The sequence below is a fragment of the Vulpes vulpes genome, chromosome 14 (genome assembly GCF_048418805.1).
Source record: "Vulpes vulpes isolate BD-2025 chromosome 14, VulVul3, whole genome shotgun sequence".
NCBI classification, from domain to species: domain Eukaryota; kingdom Metazoa; phylum Chordata; class Mammalia; order Carnivora; family Canidae; genus Vulpes; species Vulpes vulpes.
In genome coordinates, this window is record NC_132793.1 from 24,044,754 (window position 1) to 24,066,889 (window position 22,136).

General features: G+C 38.0%; 1 protein-coding gene across 21 annotated transcripts in view; it reads right to left on the bottom strand.

Moving 5' to 3' along the window:
- Positions 1–2,741: 2,741 nt before the first annotated feature.
- ITCH (itchy E3 ubiquitin protein ligase) overlaps positions 2,742–22,136 on the bottom strand; it is a 155,233-nt gene continuing 135,838 nt past the window's right edge. For 18 of the 21 annotated variants that reach the window (XM_026009865.2, XM_026009863.2, XM_072736073.1 and 15 more), the window contains 5 exons: positions 18,345–18,465; positions 17,791–17,895; positions 15,142–15,238; positions 8,950–9,022; positions 2,742–6,198 (listed from right to left, as the gene is read on the bottom strand). In XM_026009865.2, coding sequence (XP_025865650.1) covers positions 6,099–6,198; positions 8,950–9,022; positions 15,142–15,238; positions 17,791–17,895; positions 18,345–18,465 — 496 coding nt within the window. In that variant the 3' untranslated portion in view covers positions 2,742–6,098. Of the gene's footprint in view, positions 6,219–8,949; positions 9,023–15,141; positions 15,239–17,790; positions 17,896–18,344; positions 18,466–22,136 lie in introns of all 21 variants that reach the window. The other 3 variants (XM_026009866.2, XM_072736076.1, XM_072736071.1) reach the window with 2 other exon arrangements.

Here is a 22,136-nt window from a genome sequence, read left to right on the forward strand (position 1 = left end):
ACCCCCTTTGCGCCCTGATGAAGGCAAAGTAAGGCGCCGTGTCAAAATGCGCCAGAGGCGCGGTAAAGTTGGGGACGGGGACTGGAGTGCGTCTCTGGGATCTCCAGAGCGATCTCCCTTGGGAATATTCCAGGCAGCCTCTCGGAGTGGTTAGGGCTAGCCTGGGAGTACTCAGGTTTAGGACTCCGACTTCAGCTCCACCCCTGGGTTACCCTGGAGAAACCACTTTACATCTCTGTGCTCCCTCATTTTCTCACCTTTAAAAGAGTGGAGCTTTCTTCTCAAAGTCCTACGTTGTCCTATTTTCTGTTCTTTAGCCTTTGTTAGAAAACAAAATTCGATGGAATAAATTTGAAGATTTAATTGGCTTTATTACACAAGTCATGAATCGGGCAGCATCCTTTCTAAGAGAGGGAAGCTCTGCTGAGCTATACAAAGACTTAATCAGAGAGGGCATAAGAAAAAGAAAGCAATTTATCAACAAGGAACGGATTATTTAAACCCTTATAAGGGTAAAGAAACAGGTCTGTCAGTAAATTTACTAGTATTGACAGGAAATTCCATGTTGACTGGTTCAAGGCTACATTCCTGAGGAGGGTGCTCGATTCAACACAGATATTCTAACTCCAATTTTTCTTTCCACTGTAAAGAAAAATTTTCTCAATTGGGAAAGGATTTGGCGCTCCTTTCAGGAGTGTCTGGATTTTAAGAGGATCAGACAATCACTTTACAGTGAGAAAACTGGGCCGACATCATCTTAATCAAAGGATCAAGGTTAATATTACTAGTAATGGAATATGAACATTTCTACAGGCAGGCTTTGGAGTCACAGTCCAGAATCCCAGTTTGCAGTCTTGCTACTGAATAGCCTCAAATTAATCACTCTGAGTCTTCATTTTATTATCTACAAAATAGAAATAAGGGATGCCTGGGTGGCTTAGTGGTTGGGCGGCTGCCTTCAGCTCAGGTCATGATCCCGGGATCGAATCCCACATTGGGCTTCTGCGGGGAGCCTGCTTTTCCCTCTGCCTGTGTCTCTACCTCTCTCTCTGTGTCTCTCATGAATAAATACATCTTTAAAATAAAATAAAAATAGAAATAATCATCCTAGAGAGTGGCCAGGAAGACTAAACAGTTACATGTGGCATATCTAACAATGTTTGGGAGATGGTAATAAATGATGACAGTTGGCCTGGGGACTAAGTGAATATGGGTGTAGTGCTGGTTCCTAGGATAGGGAAGACAGACGAGCAGGTCTGAATTAGAAATGAGGAAAAAGTATGAATGTTTTCAGTGATTGGTATGTGTAACTGCAAATTCTCAAGGTCCTGCCCTGTGGTGTGCTTTGACAAAACCCTCTTGCCCACAGCAGCTTTGCTTAATGGAAATCTAAACAATGGATGAACATTGTCCTTCTGAGGTCTCCACTGAAGACCCTCCTCTCCTTGCCAACCGTCAAGATTCCCTGGAATCCTCTCCAAAAATGTCCTAACCATAAAGGAGCCCTACACACACATAGGAATTGGTAACTGAAATGGGCTGGAGCTGACAGCAATTTCTGTTCTACAGTTACATAATAGGAGACATTTAAAGTCCAGCGAACATGGGATCCCTGGGTGGCGCAGCGGTTTGGCGCCTGCCTTTGGCCCAGGGCGCGATCCTGGAGACCCGGGATCGAATCCCACATCGGGCTCCCGGTGCATGGAGCCTGCTTCTCCCTCTGCCTGTGTCTCTGCCTCTCTCTCTCTCTCTCTGTGACTATCATAAATAAAAAATTAAAAAAAAAAAAAAAAAGTCCAGCGAACAGGGGCAGCCCCGGTGGCGCAGCAGTTTGGCCCCACCTGCAGCCCAGGGCGTGATCCTGGAGACCCTGGATCGAATCCCATATCAGACTCTCTGCATGGAGCCTGCTTCTCCCTCTGCCTGTGTCTCTGTCTCTATAAATAAATAAATAAAATCTTAAAAAAAAAAAAAAAGTCCCGCGAACAGCAGTCAGCCACAGCTGAGTCTTGTTTGATGTTTGTATTACAGTTTGGGGCCAGAAAGCCAGATGATAAGAACTATTTCCCATGGACAATTCTCTCATGATGGGAGGGACTGGTCTTGACTGGTCTCCCCCCCCACCCCTTTTTTTAGCCACACTGAAACTAGATCTTTCTAGCTGCTCATATAAAGCATTAAATAGGACAGGGTCTACTTCTCAGGATCTGGGAGGGATCTGCAGTTTATGTCCTCTAGTCACTGTTAATTCAGCATTAAAAAAAAAAAATCTCAATCCCCTTAGCCTTTTACCACTGGTTCGTTCTATTTTAAATATGAGAGCATGATCACCTGGTTTCCTAGTAAGAAGCTAGTCTACTGAAGCTAGTGAAGCTACTGAAGCAGTCTACTGAAGCTAGTGAGCAGGACGGTTTTTTGAGGTCAGTCTTGGTAGTAAGCTGGTGGTTCTCTATTCAGCACCTGTGCTGGAGTCCTGTTTTAGAGCACCTTTAGTTGTCTTAGAAAAGCAGATGTCTTCATTTTGGTTCTCTTCAATATAGGTGATAAGTCCAGTCTTATCTCAGTGGGTCTTTCTTGTTTGTTTTTGTTTTTTTACCTACTCCACAGTATAGACAGGTTATAACCTGCCCACTTAGAAAAGCAGAGAGGCAGAAATCTATGAGACTTAATCATACAGAAAGAAGGCTTCACTGCAGGTAGGGAAAACCTCCTTACTCAAGACTAACAGAACGGTGTGCAAATAAAGGACCAAAAAAGTTTAATTATAAACACATCTTACATCTTTTAAGGAAATGCAAGTGAGGCAGCCCCGTGAAGGACCTTTATAAGAGCACTTGACTCCCTGTGATAATTGTAGAGTTACCTGAGTATTTGAAATTACAGTTCAAGAAAACAAAGGAACTCCAATACAGTAATATACAATCCAGTGCTGCCATTCCGTTTTTAGTAAATGAAAGCATAGCATATATACAAATAGTTTCGTAAATAACTTTAAAAGAAAAACAAAAAATAAGGGGGGGCTGGAGATACCAACAATATTAAGTAGAAGTAATTACCCTAAGGGAGTTCAGATGGAGTTACATCCAAAACAAGGAAGGATATAGAAATAGAGAAGTCTATGAGTCATCCCTGATACCGTTTTAGATTATTAACAAGATATATAAAAAGTGGCAGAGTGGGCTTCACTAAAATAGTTCATTTAGGATGAGATCTTTGTGGGCAAGTGAGCCATTTTTCACTTAAATTTCTGATGCATTGACATTAGTATGTCAATCTCTTGATGAAACATTAACATCTGAATTTTAAATAGAGTTATTGTAAGTCTTATGAAATAACATTCTTCTGCACTCTGATATAAGATCATAAAAGACAGAGCAGAAATTTATTATTATGAGCTGCTGGATCAGTTTTATTTTTATTTATTTATTTTTGATCAGTTTTAAACCACTCTATCTGATGAAACGAGTGAGGTCCTTCCCTCCTGACCCAGGCTGTGAATGCTGCCTTCCCCAGTCTCCCAAAAGAGCAGAAGAATAAGGCAATTGCTCATTTTACTTTGTTTTTATTTCAACATAACATGCAGTAAAAAAAAAAAAAAAAAAAAAAAAAAATTAACAGGATTTATTAGCATTTACAATGCTTACAAAGAAAAAGGACTCTAAAAGCAATTTAGTTCAGATTTAAGAAATCGCTCTAATTGAACACTTACAATAAATCTATTTCCAAATGTTCAGTTTGGACCAAATTTTAAAATAGCATTTGGTAGATATTTATGTCTGCTGTCTATTTGTAGTATTTTTATATAACCTCTGATTTTTGGGATATCCAGCCCCCATTTTCCTAACACAGCAGGGAAGACATATACATGTGGCCACTTAAATTAAAGGAAGAAATGGAATAGGGAGATCCCAGGCTGCAAAAATATATACAAGCATTTACCTTTTCCAGAACTAAACGTTTCTTCCATAAAAATATTAAATAGCCAAACCCTATAGAACTAGGGCCAGGGCTACTTCAAATATAACTATTCTGTATTTTAAAAATATAGGGCAGAAAGCCTTTGGGTGATATTTATACATTTTCACACAATATTTCTAGGTCCCTAAAATGAATCATCAAGCATTATGTAGAACAAAAAAAAGTCTACTTTCTTACATTATTTAATTTCATCTCATAGATCTCTAGTAAATATTGTAGATAACTACATTTTATAATGAGAATTCACCTCAATAGTAAGTCTTTAGAGAAGGCTTAATCTCCACAGCCATATATTACCAAAGTTCAGATTTATATAATGAATGGATAGTTGGCAGACATTCGCTCTGTAAGACAAAGCAATAGCATTTTCCCCCTACCAACAAAAAGGCAGAGTCCCTACTTTGGAAACAACTAGGGCTTTTGGAGACCACACATTTCCTGGAGTATATGGAATAAAAAACTAAAGATAGGGTTGGGGAGAACCTATCTCCTCCCTTTACAATTTCTAAATGAGGCAACCCTTTCAATCACTTTAAATCTGCTTTATGATGGCAGTGTTTTAGAGCACAGATACACAAGTTTTAAAATGTTTTTGTTGTTGTTCCAGTATGTAAGAATACTTAGGGACAAAGGAAAACCATTTTCTTTCTCTATGGAACAGGGGTTTGCTACTCTCTTATTTTTGGCTCAGCGCTACTTGTTAAGGTTATGCTACAGAAACCTGCCAAAGTCCTGTTTCATGAGTTATGAGGCTTTCCTCAGGCTTCAGCTGTGATAGGCACTCAGCTGGCTGAGGCTTCATCCCACTGTCCATAAAGTCAAACCTTTGACAGCAGCCACCCAGACAGAATCTAAGCTAGGCCAAGTTAAAAGAATGAACTATAGAGATGTTCAAAAGTGCACTAATCAGATACTAATGGAGCAGTATGAAATTAAATAGTCATGGGAAAAACTTGTTAAAATTTTTAGAGTGAAGAGAATATCCAATTCAGGACAATGTAAAGAATGGAAAAGACTACTCTAAGGTGTCAGAGAAATAAGTTTGAAGACTTTAAATTCATACAGAGAATACATTTTTGTGGTTACTAGGCATGTATTGCTAGTAAATGTATTACTCCCTTCTTTTTAGCCAGTACCACAGCTCTCCCTCCCTAATGAAAATGTAACTTAGAGGATGTTTCACTGACCTCTCTCTTTGGACTGGGAAGTACTCTAGTTAGAACTTGAACTCTTAGCAATAATAAAATATAACTGAAGTTTCTGGATTATGATAAAATTATAGATGCAATTTATATATAGGAACATACAAAAATGGTCAATGATGGCCTTTGATGAATTTAGCTAAATTAATTCCAATTCTAGATTAACTTTTATAAAACCACTGAGAAGGAAGCACAGTGTTAATATTGTTTAAGTTTAGTATTTGCAAAGTAATTAAAACAATCAAACTTCCAAATGAAGAGAGTTAACAGTCATTTGCAGGCTGGGACCAACTTCTCCCTGAATTCAAAGTTAACAAAACTACTTTGTAGAGAGATTTAAGAGTCTCGCATCACTTTCCAAGGAAAATGATGCATGGATTCATGCTCCAGAAAGGAAAATCAACAGTCAGGTCAGGCTGATATGAGAGGGAGAGCACAAACCAGAAGTCTGTTCACATCTCCAAAAGCTGGACTAAGTTTGCACTGTTAACAAATACCTCTTATCAAAAGGCTTAAGATCTTACAGATTTCGTTTTCCAAGGGACTTCCCTGCATATCTGCAGAAATCTCTAAAAGAAAAAAATCTATTCCCAAGTGAGATTTTTGACACACATACAAAATTGTTGTTAAGGTAACAATCTAGTAGAATAAGACAAGGCAGATTTCATTGCTGTGTTAAATCTCATGTTAAGTAAGGTTTGACTAATCATTTGCAGATCTGATTTCTGGAAACATTGAGTAGAAATCCAGAATCACTGGGGAGATAAATCTCAATGATAACATTAATTTACTTACACTCAAATAACTCTCTAAACAGTCACAGCCCAATTTTACAACAAGATGTGCAACAAGCAGAGAAGGAAAAGGACAAACATTGCAAATAAATTCTTGTCCTTTGGTGGCACAAGTTCTTGGAAGTTACTCTTGTCCAAATCCTTCTGTTTCTTCAATGGCAAATAAAAGCTTTTCCTTCAGCTGCTCATAGCTCTTGTAGGGTGGCAGGTCCAGGCGATTAAAACTAAAAGTAAGAATTGTTAGCTTGAGAAAAGGAAATATATAAAGAATCATATGAGCAGTGTAGTATATAACAACACTGGTTTTAAAGTCAGGCAAAACTGAATTCAAATCCCAGCTCTGTCACTGGGCCTTTGAACAAGTGCTTTTACCTTTCTCAATTTTGCTTTCTTCTTTGGTAACATGGGAATAACAGTATTTACCTTCCAGGGTAGGGTGAAGAACCAACAGGTGTATATACAACACAGGGCCAAGAGTTAGTCCTCTCATACTCTACTATTCACCCTAATCTAGTTTAGTGGTCAGCAAATTTTTTCGGTGAAGGGCTAGATAGTAAGTATCCTACACTTTGTGGGCCACAGGTCTCTTATCAAAAGTTTTTTAAGTACAGATCTTCCTTGACTTATGATAGGGTAACATGTGGATAAACCTAAGATAAGTTGAAAATACCATTAAGCATTTTATTTATTTTTTTTTTATATTTATTTATTTATGATAGTCACAGAGAGAGAGAGAGGCAGAGATACAGGCAGAGGGAGAAGCAGGCTCCATGCACCGGGAGCCTGACGTGGGATTCGATCCCGGGTCTCCAGGATCGCGCCCTGGGCCAAAGGCAGGCGCCAAACTGCTGTGCCACCCAGGGATCCCCCATTAAGCATTTTAATACATCTACCCTGCCAAATATAGCTTAGCTTAGTCTTCCTTAAATGTGTTAAGAACACCCTCATTAGCTTACAGTTGGGCAAAAATCATTGAACACAATACCTTTTATAATAAATTATTGAATATCTCATGTAATTTATTGAATACTGTACTCAAAGTGGAAAAACAGAAGGTTGTATGGATATAGAATGGTTTAAATGTAGTAGTTGTTTATCCTCATGATTGCTGGCTGATTGGGAACTTCAGCTCACTGCCACTGCCCAGCATGATGAGAGAGTATCATATACATACTGCTAACTCAGGAAAAGATCAAACTCAAAATTCGAAGTACAGGGGATCCCTAGGTGGCTCAGCAGTTTAGTGCCTGCCTTCGGCCCAGGGTGTGATCCTGGAGTCCCGGGATTGAGTCCCACATTAGGCTCCCTGCATGGAGCCTGCTTCTCCCTCTGCCTGTGTCTCTGCCCCCTCCCCACCCCGTGTCTCTCATGAATAAATAAAATTTAAAAATTCAAAGTACAGTTTCTACTGAACGCATATCACTTTCACACCACCGTAAAGTCAAGAAATCTTAAGTCTAACCATCTTAAATTGGGGACTGTTTACTGCCTTAAGAAACAATTTTCTGCTTTAATATCTAATAATCTATTCCTACTGAATTTCTCTGTCATGTTCTTAGCTGTGAGGTTTTAAGGGGCATCTTCTAATTTGAGGTGATACTGTTATTACCTTTATAAGGTAGTGAATTTGCTATAAGGCTTTGGCCCCTCTGCTATATTTTAAGGATAAAGCCTAAGCAAATATTTGAGATCAGAAGTGCTATCCACAAAGGGAAAATAAATCTACAATTTTGACTTTTCTTACTTCCTGCAAATGAAAACATAGAACCTAACAAAATTACGAGGCTGGTTTTCATAGGTGACTGAGATAAAATGTTCACAGGAGTGTAATGGTACACAATCTATTCCAAGTTTGAGAAAAAGAGACAAGAGGTCAAATAAAAAATGTACATGTGTACAAGATTAATGTACAAAAATTAACTATATTTCTATACACTAGCAATTAATCTTAACAATCTACAATTAAGAAAACAATTGCATTTATAATAGCTTCAAAAAGATAAAACACTTTACTCCCCCCCATCCAAACTGATCTACACATTCAAAGCAATTTGTATCAAAATCCCAGCTGACCTCTTTGCAGAAACTGACAAACTTATCCTAAAATTCATATGGAAATCCAAAGGACTCAGAAGAGCCATAACCATCTTGAAAAAGTTGGAGAATTCATACCTCTTAATTGCAAAACTTATTACAAAGCTATTATAATCAAGACAGTGTGGTACTGCCATTAAGTAAAGACATATAAATCAATGGAACAGAACTGGGAATCCAGAAATAAACCCATATATTTATGTCAACTGATTTTCAACAAATGTACCAATGTTATTTTTAAAAAACCACATGTATGTAATATGTACGAAAATATAAAGAAACAGACACTAGAACAAGTAAAAAGGGCAGATGGGGAAAATGAAGGAATATCTGGCAAGGTTAATGAAATGTCTCACAAAAGAAGTTCAAATATTGTTCATATTAGAATTCCAACACATTGTATGTGAATTAAAAATAGGGTTGTTTTTAGTTCTGTACATTATTGGAAACATGGTTAAACTACATTTATAATGAAAAAATATTTCTATTCTCTCAAAAGCTATCCAGGCTTGATTTCTCTCTGCTTTCAGCAAAGAATTCAATGTTTTCCTAAATCACATTAAAAAAAAAAAAAAAATCCAGGGGTAAGAAAAGGGACTGACTGCAAATGGGCATAAGGGACCATTCTGGAGTGATAGAAATAATCTATAATTAGTTGATAGTTACTACTCTGAAAATCTACTAAATATCACTGAATTTAAATGAGTAACTTTATTATCTTTAGTAGTTTTACTGTATATAAATTATGCCTCAATAAAGCTATTAAAAATTCAGTACCATGGGGAAAGTATTTCATTTCTCATTTCCAACAGGCTTTACTATCAACAGGGTAACTGGAAAAGGCTATTTTCTCTACTCTTCTCTACTCTGATTTTACTTACCAGGTATGACTTCTGGGCAACCAATTTTCTTTCCCAACTTTTTCAATGCAGAATTTTTGTGGTCCATTGCTCCCTAAAACAGTAAAATCATCCACAGTTTGATACTCAATGGTTCACAAATTCTGACCCCCTCAATCCAGCAGCATTAGCGTAACTGGGGAACTTCTTAAGACCACAAATCCAGGGCTCCTGGGTGGCTCAGTCAGTTGAGCATCCTACTCTTGATTTCAGCTCAGTTCATGATGTCAGGGTTGTGAAACTGAGCCCCAAGTTGGGTTCCATGCTCAGTGTGGAGTCTGCTTGGGTTTCTCTCTCTCCCTCTGCCCTTCTCCCTGCTTGTGCACAATCTCTCTAAAATAAATGAAATCTTTTGGGCAGCCCGGGTGGCGCAGCGGTTTGGCGCCGCCTGCAGCCTGGGGTGTGATCCTAGGGACCCTGGATGGAGTCCTACGTCGGGCTCCCTGCATGGAGCCTGCTTCTCCCTCTGCCTGTGTCTCTGCCTCTCTCTCTCTGTGTCTATGAATAAATAAATAAAATCTTTAATAAATAAATGAATGAATGAAATCTTTCAAAGAAAAAAAAAAAAGGAACCACAAATCCATGGGCCGTACCCAAAGCCTACGGAAGTGAATCAGAAACTTTGGGATAAGGCCCAGCGATAGGTGTTTGAACAAGCTTCCAGGTGATTCTGATGAGTGCTAAAGTTTGAGAACCATTTTGTTAATGTATGCCAAGAAGAAAATGCAGTTTTATCTGGCATCCTTTGCCAGAATAACAGAATGCTATAACTAAAATGCTTCACCTAATAATAGAATACTTAAGAAGCTTAATTTTAGCTTTTTTTTTTTAAGATTTTATTTATTTACTCATGAGAGACACACAAAGAGAGAGAGAGAGAGAGAGAGAGAGAGAGAGAGGCAGAGACACAGGCAAAGGGAGAAGCAGCTCTATGCAGGGAGCCTGATACGGAACTCGATCCCAGGACTCCAGGATCACACCCTGGGCCGAAGGCAGGCGCTAAACTGCTGAGCCACCCAGGCAGGGATCCCCTAATTTTAGCTTTAAACACAATAGGGAAACTACAATCCACTCTCTTATACAATAAAACTTGATTTAAATATAAGATTGTTAAAACTTTATAAAATGTAAACAACCTAGTGAATTCAATATTAACAATGCTTGTGCTTATAGGTCCTGTAGAATCTTTATACACTTATACCCACTTCTTGCCTCTTCTCTCATTATCTTCTGTTGTAGACAGAGTGAATGGTGATCTTAAAGCACTGGTTTTCTAAAAGGTCACTACCAATCCCTAGAAAGCATTTTTTGGTTGTCACAATGATTGGTGATGTTACTGGACTTTTTAATTAGTAGGGGCCAGGCAAATGAAATGTTCTGCATTGTGTGAGACAGTCATACTCGAAGAATTTTCTCATGTCCCTCTTGACTAAAACCAGTACAAATATGAATTAGTACTTCTGATTTAATAACATCAAAGTGGGAATAATGGGCCAGGTGGCTCAGCTGTTTAGCGCCGCCTTCGGCCCAGGGTGTGATCCTGGAGACCCAGGGTCGAGTCCTGCGTCAGGATTCCTGCATGGAGACTGTTTCTCCCTCTGCCTATGTCTCTGCCTCTCATGAATAAATAAATAAAATCTTTTTTTTTTTTTTAATAATAACATCATAGTGTTTACACAAGTAATTCTGTGAAAGGCCCAGTAGGAAATAGTCATTATAAAAAGGGAGAGTTAGGGACTCCTGGATGGCTCAGTGGTTTAGTGCCTGCCTTCTGCTCAGGGCATGATCTTGGGAGTCCTGGGATTGAGTCTTGCATCGGGCTCCCTACACGGAGCCTACTTCTCCTTCTGCCTATGTCTCTGATCTCGCTGTGTCTCTCATGAATAAATAAAATCTTTAAAAAATTAAAAAAAAAAAGGATAGTTAAAATGATTAATTAATTAAGCACAAAATTATGTTAACTCACTCTGAACATTCCCTCATTACAGCATTTCTAACCACGAAGATGGAATGTTTTATTATTTTTAAAAAGATTTTATTTAAAATCTTTAGAAAAAAATAAATAAAAGATTTTATTTAGTTAGTTATTTTATTTGTTCATGAGAGACACACAGAGAGAGAGGCAGAGACACAGGCAGAGGGAGAAGCAGGCTCCATGCAGGAAGCCCGATGTGGGACTTGATCCCAGGATTCTGGGATCACACCCTGAGCCAAAGGCAGACGCTCAACTGCTGAGCCACCCAGGCATCCCAGATTTTACTTATTTATTCATGAGAGACACACAGAGAGAGGTAGAGACACAGGAAGAGGGAGAAGCAGGCTCCCTCTAGGGAGCCTGATGTGGGACTTGATCCCAGGACCCCAGGACCACGACCCAACCCAAAGGCTCAACCACTGAGCCACCCAGGTACTCCAGATGGAATATTTTAATAATGTTAATTAGCACATAACAGAAGAGTCTGCATTGCAGTCAAAAGACAGAATCAAATATTAAAAGAGAAATAGTAAATGAAGGGATCTTAGTGAATTTCACTAATAAAAGCTATCCTGCAAATATGTCACATCATCTTAAATGCTTTTTAAAACTTTATAGAATGGTAAGACATCAATTTGTTGTTGTTTTTTTTTAAGACATCAAGTTGTATACATTATATACAATGAAATTATTTTGAGGTTGCCTGCTGTTTTTAATCTTATTCTGAAACTGCCCCTAAACCACACAAATTCTATGTGGACTTTTGCACCTATGCTCCTATTTTCAACCCATTTCAACTTTTAAATAATACGGTCTCTGAGGACTTTGTATGTATCAGAGCCTTGGCCTATAGTGGGATTTCCATTTTTCTCCACTTTGATGATCTGTAATTTATTTGGACAGGTCTATTACCCCCACTTCATTTAGATTATTTTTCTTTCTTCTTTTTTTTTAAAGTAGGCTCCATGCCCAACATGGAGCCCAATGCAGGGTGTGAACTCACAATCCTGAGATCAAGACCTGAACTGAGATCAAGAGTTGGACACTTAACCAACAGAGCCACTTGGCATCCCTCCCCCTTTTTCTTATCATATTTAAGTCTATTATTTCTTGCTCTTTCTATCTGTTCTTTCATATTCCAGTGTTTATTATGCAGAAAGGTTTCTGGTCTAATCTTAAACCCGAGGAACAAGTATCTACTAACTGGTGTCTTCTAACAGTTGTACCCAAATATACATTTATTGAACTAAATGTTATTTCATTATAAGTCACTTCTTAAAAATGTTGGTGATAAATTTATGTGTTTTTTTGAGATTGTAGGTACTTTCATATCTACCAATTTCTTTCTAAGATTTTATTTATATATTTATTTGAGAGAGGGAGCACATGAATGGTGGGAAGGGGCCGATGAAGAGGGAGAAGCAGACTCCCCACTGAGCAGGGAACTTGACGTGGGGCTCAACCCAAGCACCCTGGGATCATGACCTGAGCCAAAGGCAAATGCTTAACCGACTGAGCCACCCAGGCACCCCACATCTATACCAATTCCAGAATATTAATAGAGGATATTAAAAATATTTGTTATAGAGATGGGATGTTAGATCTGTCAAAGTAATGATGTGATGCATATACCCTTCTTCTAACTTTCTCCTACACTAAGTGGAAGGTTAAACTAGATGGCCTCTAAAATTCTATGAACCACAATCTCCTCTCTGCCTTCTAGAGGTATCCTCCGTGTTATTTTAGACAGCTCTACCTAACCCCAAATATTATTTCCAAGAGCAGACCTAGTTCTCATCTCTTTAATAATAGGATTTCTAGTTTATACTGAAGCTTGTACCAATTTTTTCCTCATTTTGGTCATTACCTTACTTCCTGAAGCAGCAACATGGTTCTTCTTTATCAAACTAGAGAGCATTCTCAAAAGGTGCCCCTCCTCCAAAAACTTAGTAATAAACCTTCTCTGAAACGTCTCTAGTGCTGGGTTAAAAATCTCCTTTCTATATTGCTTCTGAGACACTGGAATATTTATTTCTCCTCTTTACTCTCTGGGCTCTAAATCCTTTAAGTCTGCCTCTAGTATATTTCTGTCTCATCCCTCTGATGAGAGCATCAGCCCTCTATTCTTTGTATTCTATTTCTGCATGAGCCAATCTATTCTAATAGCTTCAAGTGTCACTGCTCTAATGACTCTATTTTCCCTTTCTACTCTTCCCTCTAAACTCATACTTTGGTAACATCTACTTAACTGCTCCTCTAGGGATCCCTGGGTGGCGCAGTGGTTTAGCACCTGCCTTTGGCCCAGGGCACGATCCTGGAGACCCGGGATTGAATCCCATGTTGGGCTCCCGATGCATGGAGCCTGCTTCTCCCTCTGCCTATGTCTCTGCCTCTCTCTTTCTCTCTCTCTCTGTGTGACTATCATAAATAAATAAAAAATTTAAATAAAATAAAATAAACTGCCCCTCTAGCTCTCTAGTTTTGTATGGGGTTGTCTGGCAGTCAGGAGGTTCTAAGCCACTCATTATCCTCCCTCAAAAACTGTAAACCATGTTCTTTACACTTTACAACTTCTCTATTTCTCCATTTTTCAAAACATGGTTTTATCCTTGACGTTCTAATCAAATCCTGTTTCTACCTTTGGAACTTCTCTAGCATTTATCCCTTCTTTTCCATCTGTACTTCCGTCTCTTAAGATCAATTGCTCCAATATTTTCTTCTCTCCTCCCTTCAGGTTTCTCCTTTAATGCACGCTATACCTTGCTATCAAATCTTCCTAATATGCAGCTTCAGCAAGTTTTCCTCTCTTCAAAAGCTTCCACAGCTTCCAATACCTTCAGAGTAATGTCCAAACTCTTCTGGTCTGGCTTTTAGTCACTGTATCCAAAACTGCCTACTTAGTTCTTCAATTATAACTCTCTGCTTCAGCTGAAATAGGCTTATTGATCATAATTTCTATTCTCCTATGGTACCTGGCACAATGCTGGTGTTTAAGATTGGAATTTACTTAATTTATTATCAGTCGCAAAATTTATGATCAGTCATTTCCAAACAACACACATTTTGATCAGTGACTACTATGTGACAAGAACTATGCTAGGCTCCAGAAATAAAAGGATGAAGATACGGATCTGTATCTCAAGGAGCTCCAAGTACAATAGAGTGTTAAATGCATCATTAAAATATAGTATAATACAGGGGCATCTGTATTATGGGCTCAGTGGTTGAGCCCTTGGCTGAAGGCTCAGATTGTGGCTGAGCCTTTGGCTCACATTGTGATCCCGGGTTTGTCAGCCCTTGGCTGAGCCTTTGGCTCAGATTGTGATCCCAGGTCCTGAAATCGAGTTTCGCATCAGGTTCCCCACAGGGAGCCTGCTTCTCCCTCTGCCGATGCCTCTACCTCTCTGTGCGTTTCTCATGAATAAGTAAATAAAATATTAAAATACACACACACACACACACACACATATATATAATACAACCAACAGTCATAGGACACACTAAAATGTTTGTCAAGTGACTGAATGACCAAATAGATTTACATATAGAATATTGCTATCTTGTGAAGTTAAAAGGTGGTATCTAGGGACACCTGGGTGGCTCAGTGGTTGAGTGTCTGCCTTTGGCTCAGGGTGTGATCCCAGAGTCCCGGGATCAGGTCCCACATCAGGCTTCGTGCATGGAGCCTGCTTCTCCCTCTGCCTGTGTCTCTGCCTCTTTCTCTCTCAATCTGCATCTCTCATGAATAAATAAATAAAATATTTAAAAAATAAAAGGTGGGATCTTAGACTTAGGGTTAAAAATTTCTAGAGGTGATCTTAAAAAAAAAAAAAAAAAAAAGGGACACCCGGATGGCTTAGCGATTGAGCATCTGCCTTTGGCTCAGGGCGTGATCCTGGGATGCGGGATCAAGTCCCACATCAGGCTTTTTGCAGGAAGCCTGCTTCTCCCTCTGCCTGTGTCTCTGTGTCTCTCATGAATAACTAAATAAAATCTTAAAAAAAAAAAAAAAAAAAAACTTTTCTAGAGGTGAAGACAACAAAGTGAATTAAAAGTTTACACAAATCCAGGTTAACTGTGACTGGTTAGGAATGTTTATTCTTGTCTTTGTTATTTCTGATAAGTTGTATACACATTGATTTGATATAACTGTGTGATAAAAAATTTTCTGTATAGGAAAAGTGATTTTTTATACATACCCATGAGGTCAGCAAATCCTCCAACTGGCAATCGGCAGGTTCCAGTAACAAACTGCAGAAGTCTCATTCTCTTCTCATTATCAATTTCTTTAACAAACTGTTAAAAAAAAAACAACACATAAATATAAAGAGATCTATAGGTCTTATGTTACATTTAGCATAAACAAGAATGGAAAACCATCATTTCAAATGATCTTGCAGTGTTAGATGCACTAGATAATGACTATTCCCTACCACTGTGGATGGAGGAGCTTCTCCATTTTTGTCAAAGCCCTGCCAACCTTTCCCTATATATATCTTAGGACCACATCCTTTCAGGGAGATAGAAAAAGAAAAGTGCCCTGGGTCTAAAAGCTTCCTACTCACTAAATTTCAAGATTAACTCTTCTAGAGCAGCCCCTTATTCTACCTCCCAGATATGCTTGTCCTATAGGATATTTATGTGGTTACATAGGGCAGAGCTTAAATCAGTATAAACTTTTTGGTTTTATGAACAAATGAAATCTAGCTCATAGAATTCTGACCCAGATATATCTCAAAAACCTCTTCTCAATGTTCTCTAGGTTTTAGTGTAGTTATTCTCTACCAGAATCAGGTGGCTTTCAACTCCTACAACTCTGACTCAAAACATTAGGTTTATGGAAGACACTTTCTAGCCTGTAGCACAAGTGTTTTGATTCAGCCAAATAGTTTTGGTATATAATTTTTATCCTATTGTACTATTGTGAAGTATTTTACAATGCTAATCCTAGTTATAAAAGTTCAGTTCATCTTTACATAAGTAATAGACATTTTAAAATTTTTTATTTTTTTATTGTGGTAAAATATAACAAAATTTACCATTTTAAGCATACAATTCTATGGCATTAAGTATGGTGCACATTGCTGTGTAACCATTAGCACTATTTCCAGAACTTTATCATCCTAAACCAAAACTTTAAATTCATGAAACTTATCTCTTCACCCCCTAGCACCCAATAGCCCTTGTTAATCACTATTCTACTTTCTGTCTCTATGAATTGCCTATTCTAGACACTTCATATAAGTGGAATCATGGAATCATACAATCTTTGTCCTTTTGTGACTGGCTTATTTTACTCAGCATTACCTCCTTAAGGTTCACCCCTGGTATAGCCTGCCAGAATTAACTTTCTCTTTAAGGCTTGATAATATTCCATTGTAAGTGTACATTCATCTTTCCATTCATCTGTTGATGGACACTTAAGCTGCTTCTACCTTTTGGCTTTTGTGAATAACACTATCATGAACATAGGTATACAAGTATATGTTTGAGTCCTAGCTTTCATTTCTTTAGGGTATACGTAGGAAAACTACTAGATATATTAATTTTATATTTAGCTTTTTGAGGAGCTTCAAACTGTTTTTTCACAGTTGTGCCATTTTACATTCCCACCAGCAATGCAGGAGAGTTGCAATTTCTCCACATCCTCAACAAGGATGATTGTTTTCTATTTCTTGATAACAGCCATGTTAGTAATGGATATGAAATAGTATCTCATTGTGGTTTTGATTTGCACTTCCCTAATGATTAGTCCTTTGAGTATCTTCTCATGTGCTTATAGCAGATATTTTTTGAAGACACACTATGATTCCAAACCAGGTCACTCCCTTAAGTCTTGCCTTCTGAAACATTATATAGTCTTAATGAAGTATGAATGGTGAAAACCATACTTTAGACAGTTCTATAAAATTCCAAAACCCAGGGACCCCTGGGTGGCTCAGAGGTTTAGTGCCTGCCTTCAGCTCAGGGCATGATCCTGGAGTCCCGGGATCAAGTCCCACATCGGGCTCCCTGCATGGAGCCTGCTTCTCCCTCTGCCTGTGTCTCTGCCTCTCTGTGTCTCTCATGAATAAATAAATAAAATCTTAAAAAAAAAAAAAATTCCAAAAGCATTTAGATCAAATGCAGCGGAATCATCATCTGGAGTTCTTATACTCTTGGGCAAAGGTGCAAGGTGTGTGTTGCCTACTCAGCAATAGTCTTTTAAAAATGCTATTAAAATCTTTCTTTTTAGAAGTTTGATTCCATATAACTAACATAATTATATTAGTTTCAGTGTACAATATAGTGATTCAACAATTCTATACATTACTCAGTACTCATCAGGGTAAGTGTACTCTTAAACCTCTTCACTTGTTTCACCCATCCCACCTATCTCCTCTCTGGTAACTATCAGTTTGTTCTCTCTAGTTAAGGGTCTGTTTTTTGGCTTATTCTTTTTCTTTGTTTGTTTCTTAAATTCCACTCGAGTGAAATCATATGGTATTTGTCTTTCTCTGGCTGACTTATTTCACTTAGTATTACACCATCTAGATCCATTCATAGTATTGCAAATGGCAAGATTACATTCCTTTTTTAAGATTTCATTCTTTTTTTATGGCTAAATAATATTCCATCATGTGTGTATACACATACACCACATCTTGATTCATTCATTTATCAGTGGACACCTGGGTTGCTTCCATAACTTAGCAATTATACAGTCTATTCATTTATTATCAAGCATAGGATGGAATGAAGTACTTCAATATACTAGTACAGTTTGTTCTATGACTTTCTTCCATATATGGTAAGCAATTTCTAAAAAATTATGATGTATCTGCCAATAGAAATAAACTGAGACAAACCTGCCAAAACCACATGATTTGTTTGCTTGTCCTAGTGTAATGACGGTAGATGGCATGTCTTTGCCAGTCGTTCAAATCAATCTCTTGCATTCCGCATAAAAGGACCTTTGGAGATTTGAAAAAAAAAGAAAAAAAAGATGGTTTCTTTACAACCTATATAAAAATGCTAGACCTAGAGAAGGAAAGACTAATATTCAACATTTAAAAAAAAAAAATTAATCGGAAGGCTTAGGCTTATAAGCTGTGCATTAAGAATTGCATCTACATTATTTATGAAAGTTGAGTTTCCATTGATGGTGTCATATATACATATAGTCAGGTAAATAAGTCAGTCACTGTAGAGACGTTCTAATAGTAATACTTTTTTGGGGGGGTAACACTTTTATATTTTTGGATAAATTATGGACTTTTTAAACCACTAGGGATGCTTCAAAACATCCTGCTAGCATAAAAAATGCTATTGCTACTGGAAAGGTAAGAAAGTGAGCTGAAAGCAGACACTTGAAGGCATTATTTACCAGCATGCTGCAGAGGAAATAAGAAAAACACATTACCTCTAATTCCTTTGCGTCAAAGTATTGCAAATACTGCTGGGGAAGGATTTCATTAAAGCCCTCAAAGAAAGCTTGTGTTTGTTCTTCAACACCTCGAGACAACCTCCATTCAGCTACCATTCTGGTAAATAAATATTGAAAAAGCTATCAGGAAGTTTAAATTTTACCTTTAAATTCTGAGTATAAATTTTTTTTAACTTTATTATGAAAAACTTCAAATATTTATAAAGTAGGATAGAATGAACCACATATATATCCCAGCTTCAGTACACCAATTTTATTATGTATCTACCCATACCCTAAGTATCATATACTATCATTTTAAACATAAATAATTCAGCATGTATCTCTGCAAGATAGTCTCTTTTTGAAAACAACCGCAATTCTATTATCACCCAAAAAAGTAATAATTTCTTTATAGCCAAATATTCGGTGCTCAAATTCTGATTGACTCAATTTAACAACTGCTTCAATCAGCAACTTAAAAGGGTTCATATGCTGCAAAAGTTTCTTAAGCTTTTAACTTAATCGATTTCTCCTTTGCCAATGTTTTTGAATAAAAATACTTCTTTTGATGATTTATTTTAGAGAGAGTGTGCACACAAGTGAGAGAGTGTGTGTAAGTCAAGGAGTAGGGACAGCTAAGAGGGAGAGACAGACTTTCTGGCAGGTTTCCTGTTGAGCGGGGAGCCCGAAGTGAAGCTGGATCCCACCACCCTGAGATCAGAACCCGAGCAAAAACCAAAAGTCGAAAGCTTAACTGACTGAGCCAGCCAGGTGCCCCTTGAATTAAAATACTTTTAAGGGGGACACCTGGGTGGCTCAGAGGTTGAGCATCTGCTTTCGGCTCAGGGTATGATCGTGATCCTCTTAAAGTGCTGGGATCAAGTCCCACATTGGGCTCCCCGCATGGAGTCTGCTTCTCCCTCTGCCTATGTCTCTGCTTCTCTCTTTCTGTGTCTTTCATGAATAAATAAATAAAATCCTAAAAAAAAATACTTGTAATAAAAATTCTCAAAAATCTCTACTGAATATTTTAGATTTCAACTTTGACTTTTTTTTAAAGATTTGAGAGAGCACAAGAGAGATGGGGGGCAGAAGGAGAAGGAGAAGTAGACTCCCCAATGAGCAAGAAGCTCAATCCTAGGACACTGGGATCATGACCTGAGCCAAAGGAAGATGCTTAACCATGAATAAGCTACCCAGGAACCCCAACTTTGACTTTAATCTTCATCTACTGGGGACATATTAACAGAGTTAAAAATCACAACAAATACAAGCTGGGTTTTTTTTCCATTTTAGTGTAAGTTTACTTTTTAACAATTAAAAAAAAAAGATTTATTTATTTATTCATGATAGACAGAGAGAGGCAGAGACACAGGCAGAGGGAGAAGCAGGCCCCATGCAGGGAGCCCGACGCGGGACTCAATCCCGGGACTCCAGGATCGCACCCTGGGCCAAAGGCAGGCGCCAAACCACTGAGCCACCCAGGGATCCTAACTTTTTAATAATTTTAATGAGCAAACAAAAATATATATTTTTGGTATTTGATCACTTGACCAAAAAAGTCCTAAAGTTTGCTGAAGCCTCCGAAATTTTGGGAAATGGCAGTGTAGGCTGTAATGGACTAATCTGCCTGGTGATTATAATGATAAACTCTGGGCATGTTCTTAAAAAGAACTACTATTTTTTAAAAAGATTTTATTTATTTATTCATGAGAGACACACACAAGAAAGAGAAAGAGAGAGAGGCAGGGACACAGGCAGAGGGAGAAGAAGGCTCCTCCATGCAGAGAGCCCAAATCAAGACTTGATCCTGGGACCCCAGGATCACGCCCTGGACTGAAAGCAGGCGCTGAACTGCTGAGCCACCCAGGCACCCCCAAAAACTACTATTTGAAGGCATTAGAGAAAAATCAAAGGCAGGGAAAAATAACTGGGCGTAACATTCTAGAAGTAGGTTGACACATTGAAACAGATTCACATTACTAATAGGCTTTTCTCCTGAGGGCATTTCCCAGTTTAGAGAGCACGAGAGAATGAAGCTCAAACAGAGAGCAACAGTCTCATTGGGCTGAGGAGACATGAGGTTATTAGCAGTTTGAAGCTACCAAAACTGGTATGGAAAAATCCCAGAAAAAAGAAGACAAATTCCAAATCTGCACAGGAATTTACTTCAAATCCTTAGCGGATTGCTAAATACAATACACATGTAAAGAATGATAAGCCTCCAAAGAACCCTGTGCAAAGCAACAACTGAAAAGTCAAAGACTCAAGCAGAAATTTCAGCAGCTACCTTGTGCCAGTGGACAAAATTTAAGTTTACATCCCACAAAGTTACATGGTAAACACCTTAGGCTTTCCATCGTTAAGGAGAAAGGGCCATGTTTTTTTTGTTTTGGTTTGTTTTCTTTTTAAGATTTTTATTTATTTATTCATGAGAGACAGAGAGAGCGAGATGCAGAGACACAGGCAGAGGAAGAAGCAGGCTCCATGCAGAAAGCCCGACATGGGACTCGATCCCGGGGTTTCCAGGATCAGGCCGTGGGCCGAAGGTGGCGCCAAACCGCTGAGCCACCCGGGCTGCCCCAGAAAGGGCCATGTTTTAGGAATAAAGGTTATGTTTTAGGATTAAAGGGAAAATGGAAATAGACCAGCTCTAGCAAGCTTCCACAGGATCAATGTGATCTACCCTTAATTTAACTGCCTGTCAAAACAAAACTCAATATTCTTCAGAGGAAGAACAAAGAATCCAGAGTCTACTGTGTCTCATCCACAATAAGAAATGACTATACATGCCAAGAAGCAGGAAAATGTGACTCATACACAAGGGAAAATAAGTCTATAGAATTAGACTCACAGATAGTCTAATGTTGAAGTTAGCAGACAGAATTTTTAAAAGCTATTAAAAATGTTTTAGAACCAAATGGAAATTACAGAATATCTGAGTATCTAGAAATGAAAATTTTATTGGATGGGCTTAATAACAGTGAATTCAAAAGCAGGTCAATCAAAATGATAAAAAAAAAAAAAGATAAAAAATATATACAGTATCTGAGATGGGATAGTATCAAAGGTTAAATATACATCTAAATGAAGTCTGAAGTATGCAGAGATGGAACGAAGCAAAGGGAATATCATAATGTCTCCAAATTTTCCACAACTGCTGAAATGGCATCAATCACAGATACAAAAAGCTCAGCAAATGCCAACTTGGATAACTATAAAAGCAATCCTAACTGAGTATATTAGAGTCAAAATGTTAAACAGCAAAATTAAAGAGAAACTCTTTGAAAAACCACAGAAAACATACTCAGAACAAAAAAGCCAATGGCTCACATCATCAAAAACAAGAGAATGACATTATTGAAAATGCTAAAAAAAAACAGGGGAAAAACCCTCTTAAGCTTAGAATTCTAAATCAGAATTTATTGCCAGAAGTTGCACACTAAGAAAAATTATGAAGTTTTTTAAACTGAAAGGACATGGTCACAGATGGAAAAGCAGAAGAAAATTCTGCAGGAAGAAATGACGTGGATAGAACTAGAGATTATTATATTTAATGAAGTCAGACAACAACAAATACCATATGACTTCATTGTATGCGGAATTTAAGAAACAAAAGGAAAAAAATAAAAACAAATCAAGAAACACTCTTTATAATTCAGAATTGAATTCTGAATTCAGGATTTGGAATTCTGGTAGAAGGGACAGGGTACGGGGATGGGTGACGCAGGTGGTGGGGAATAAGGAGTGCACATTTGTTGTGAAGAGCACCAGATGAGGATGAGG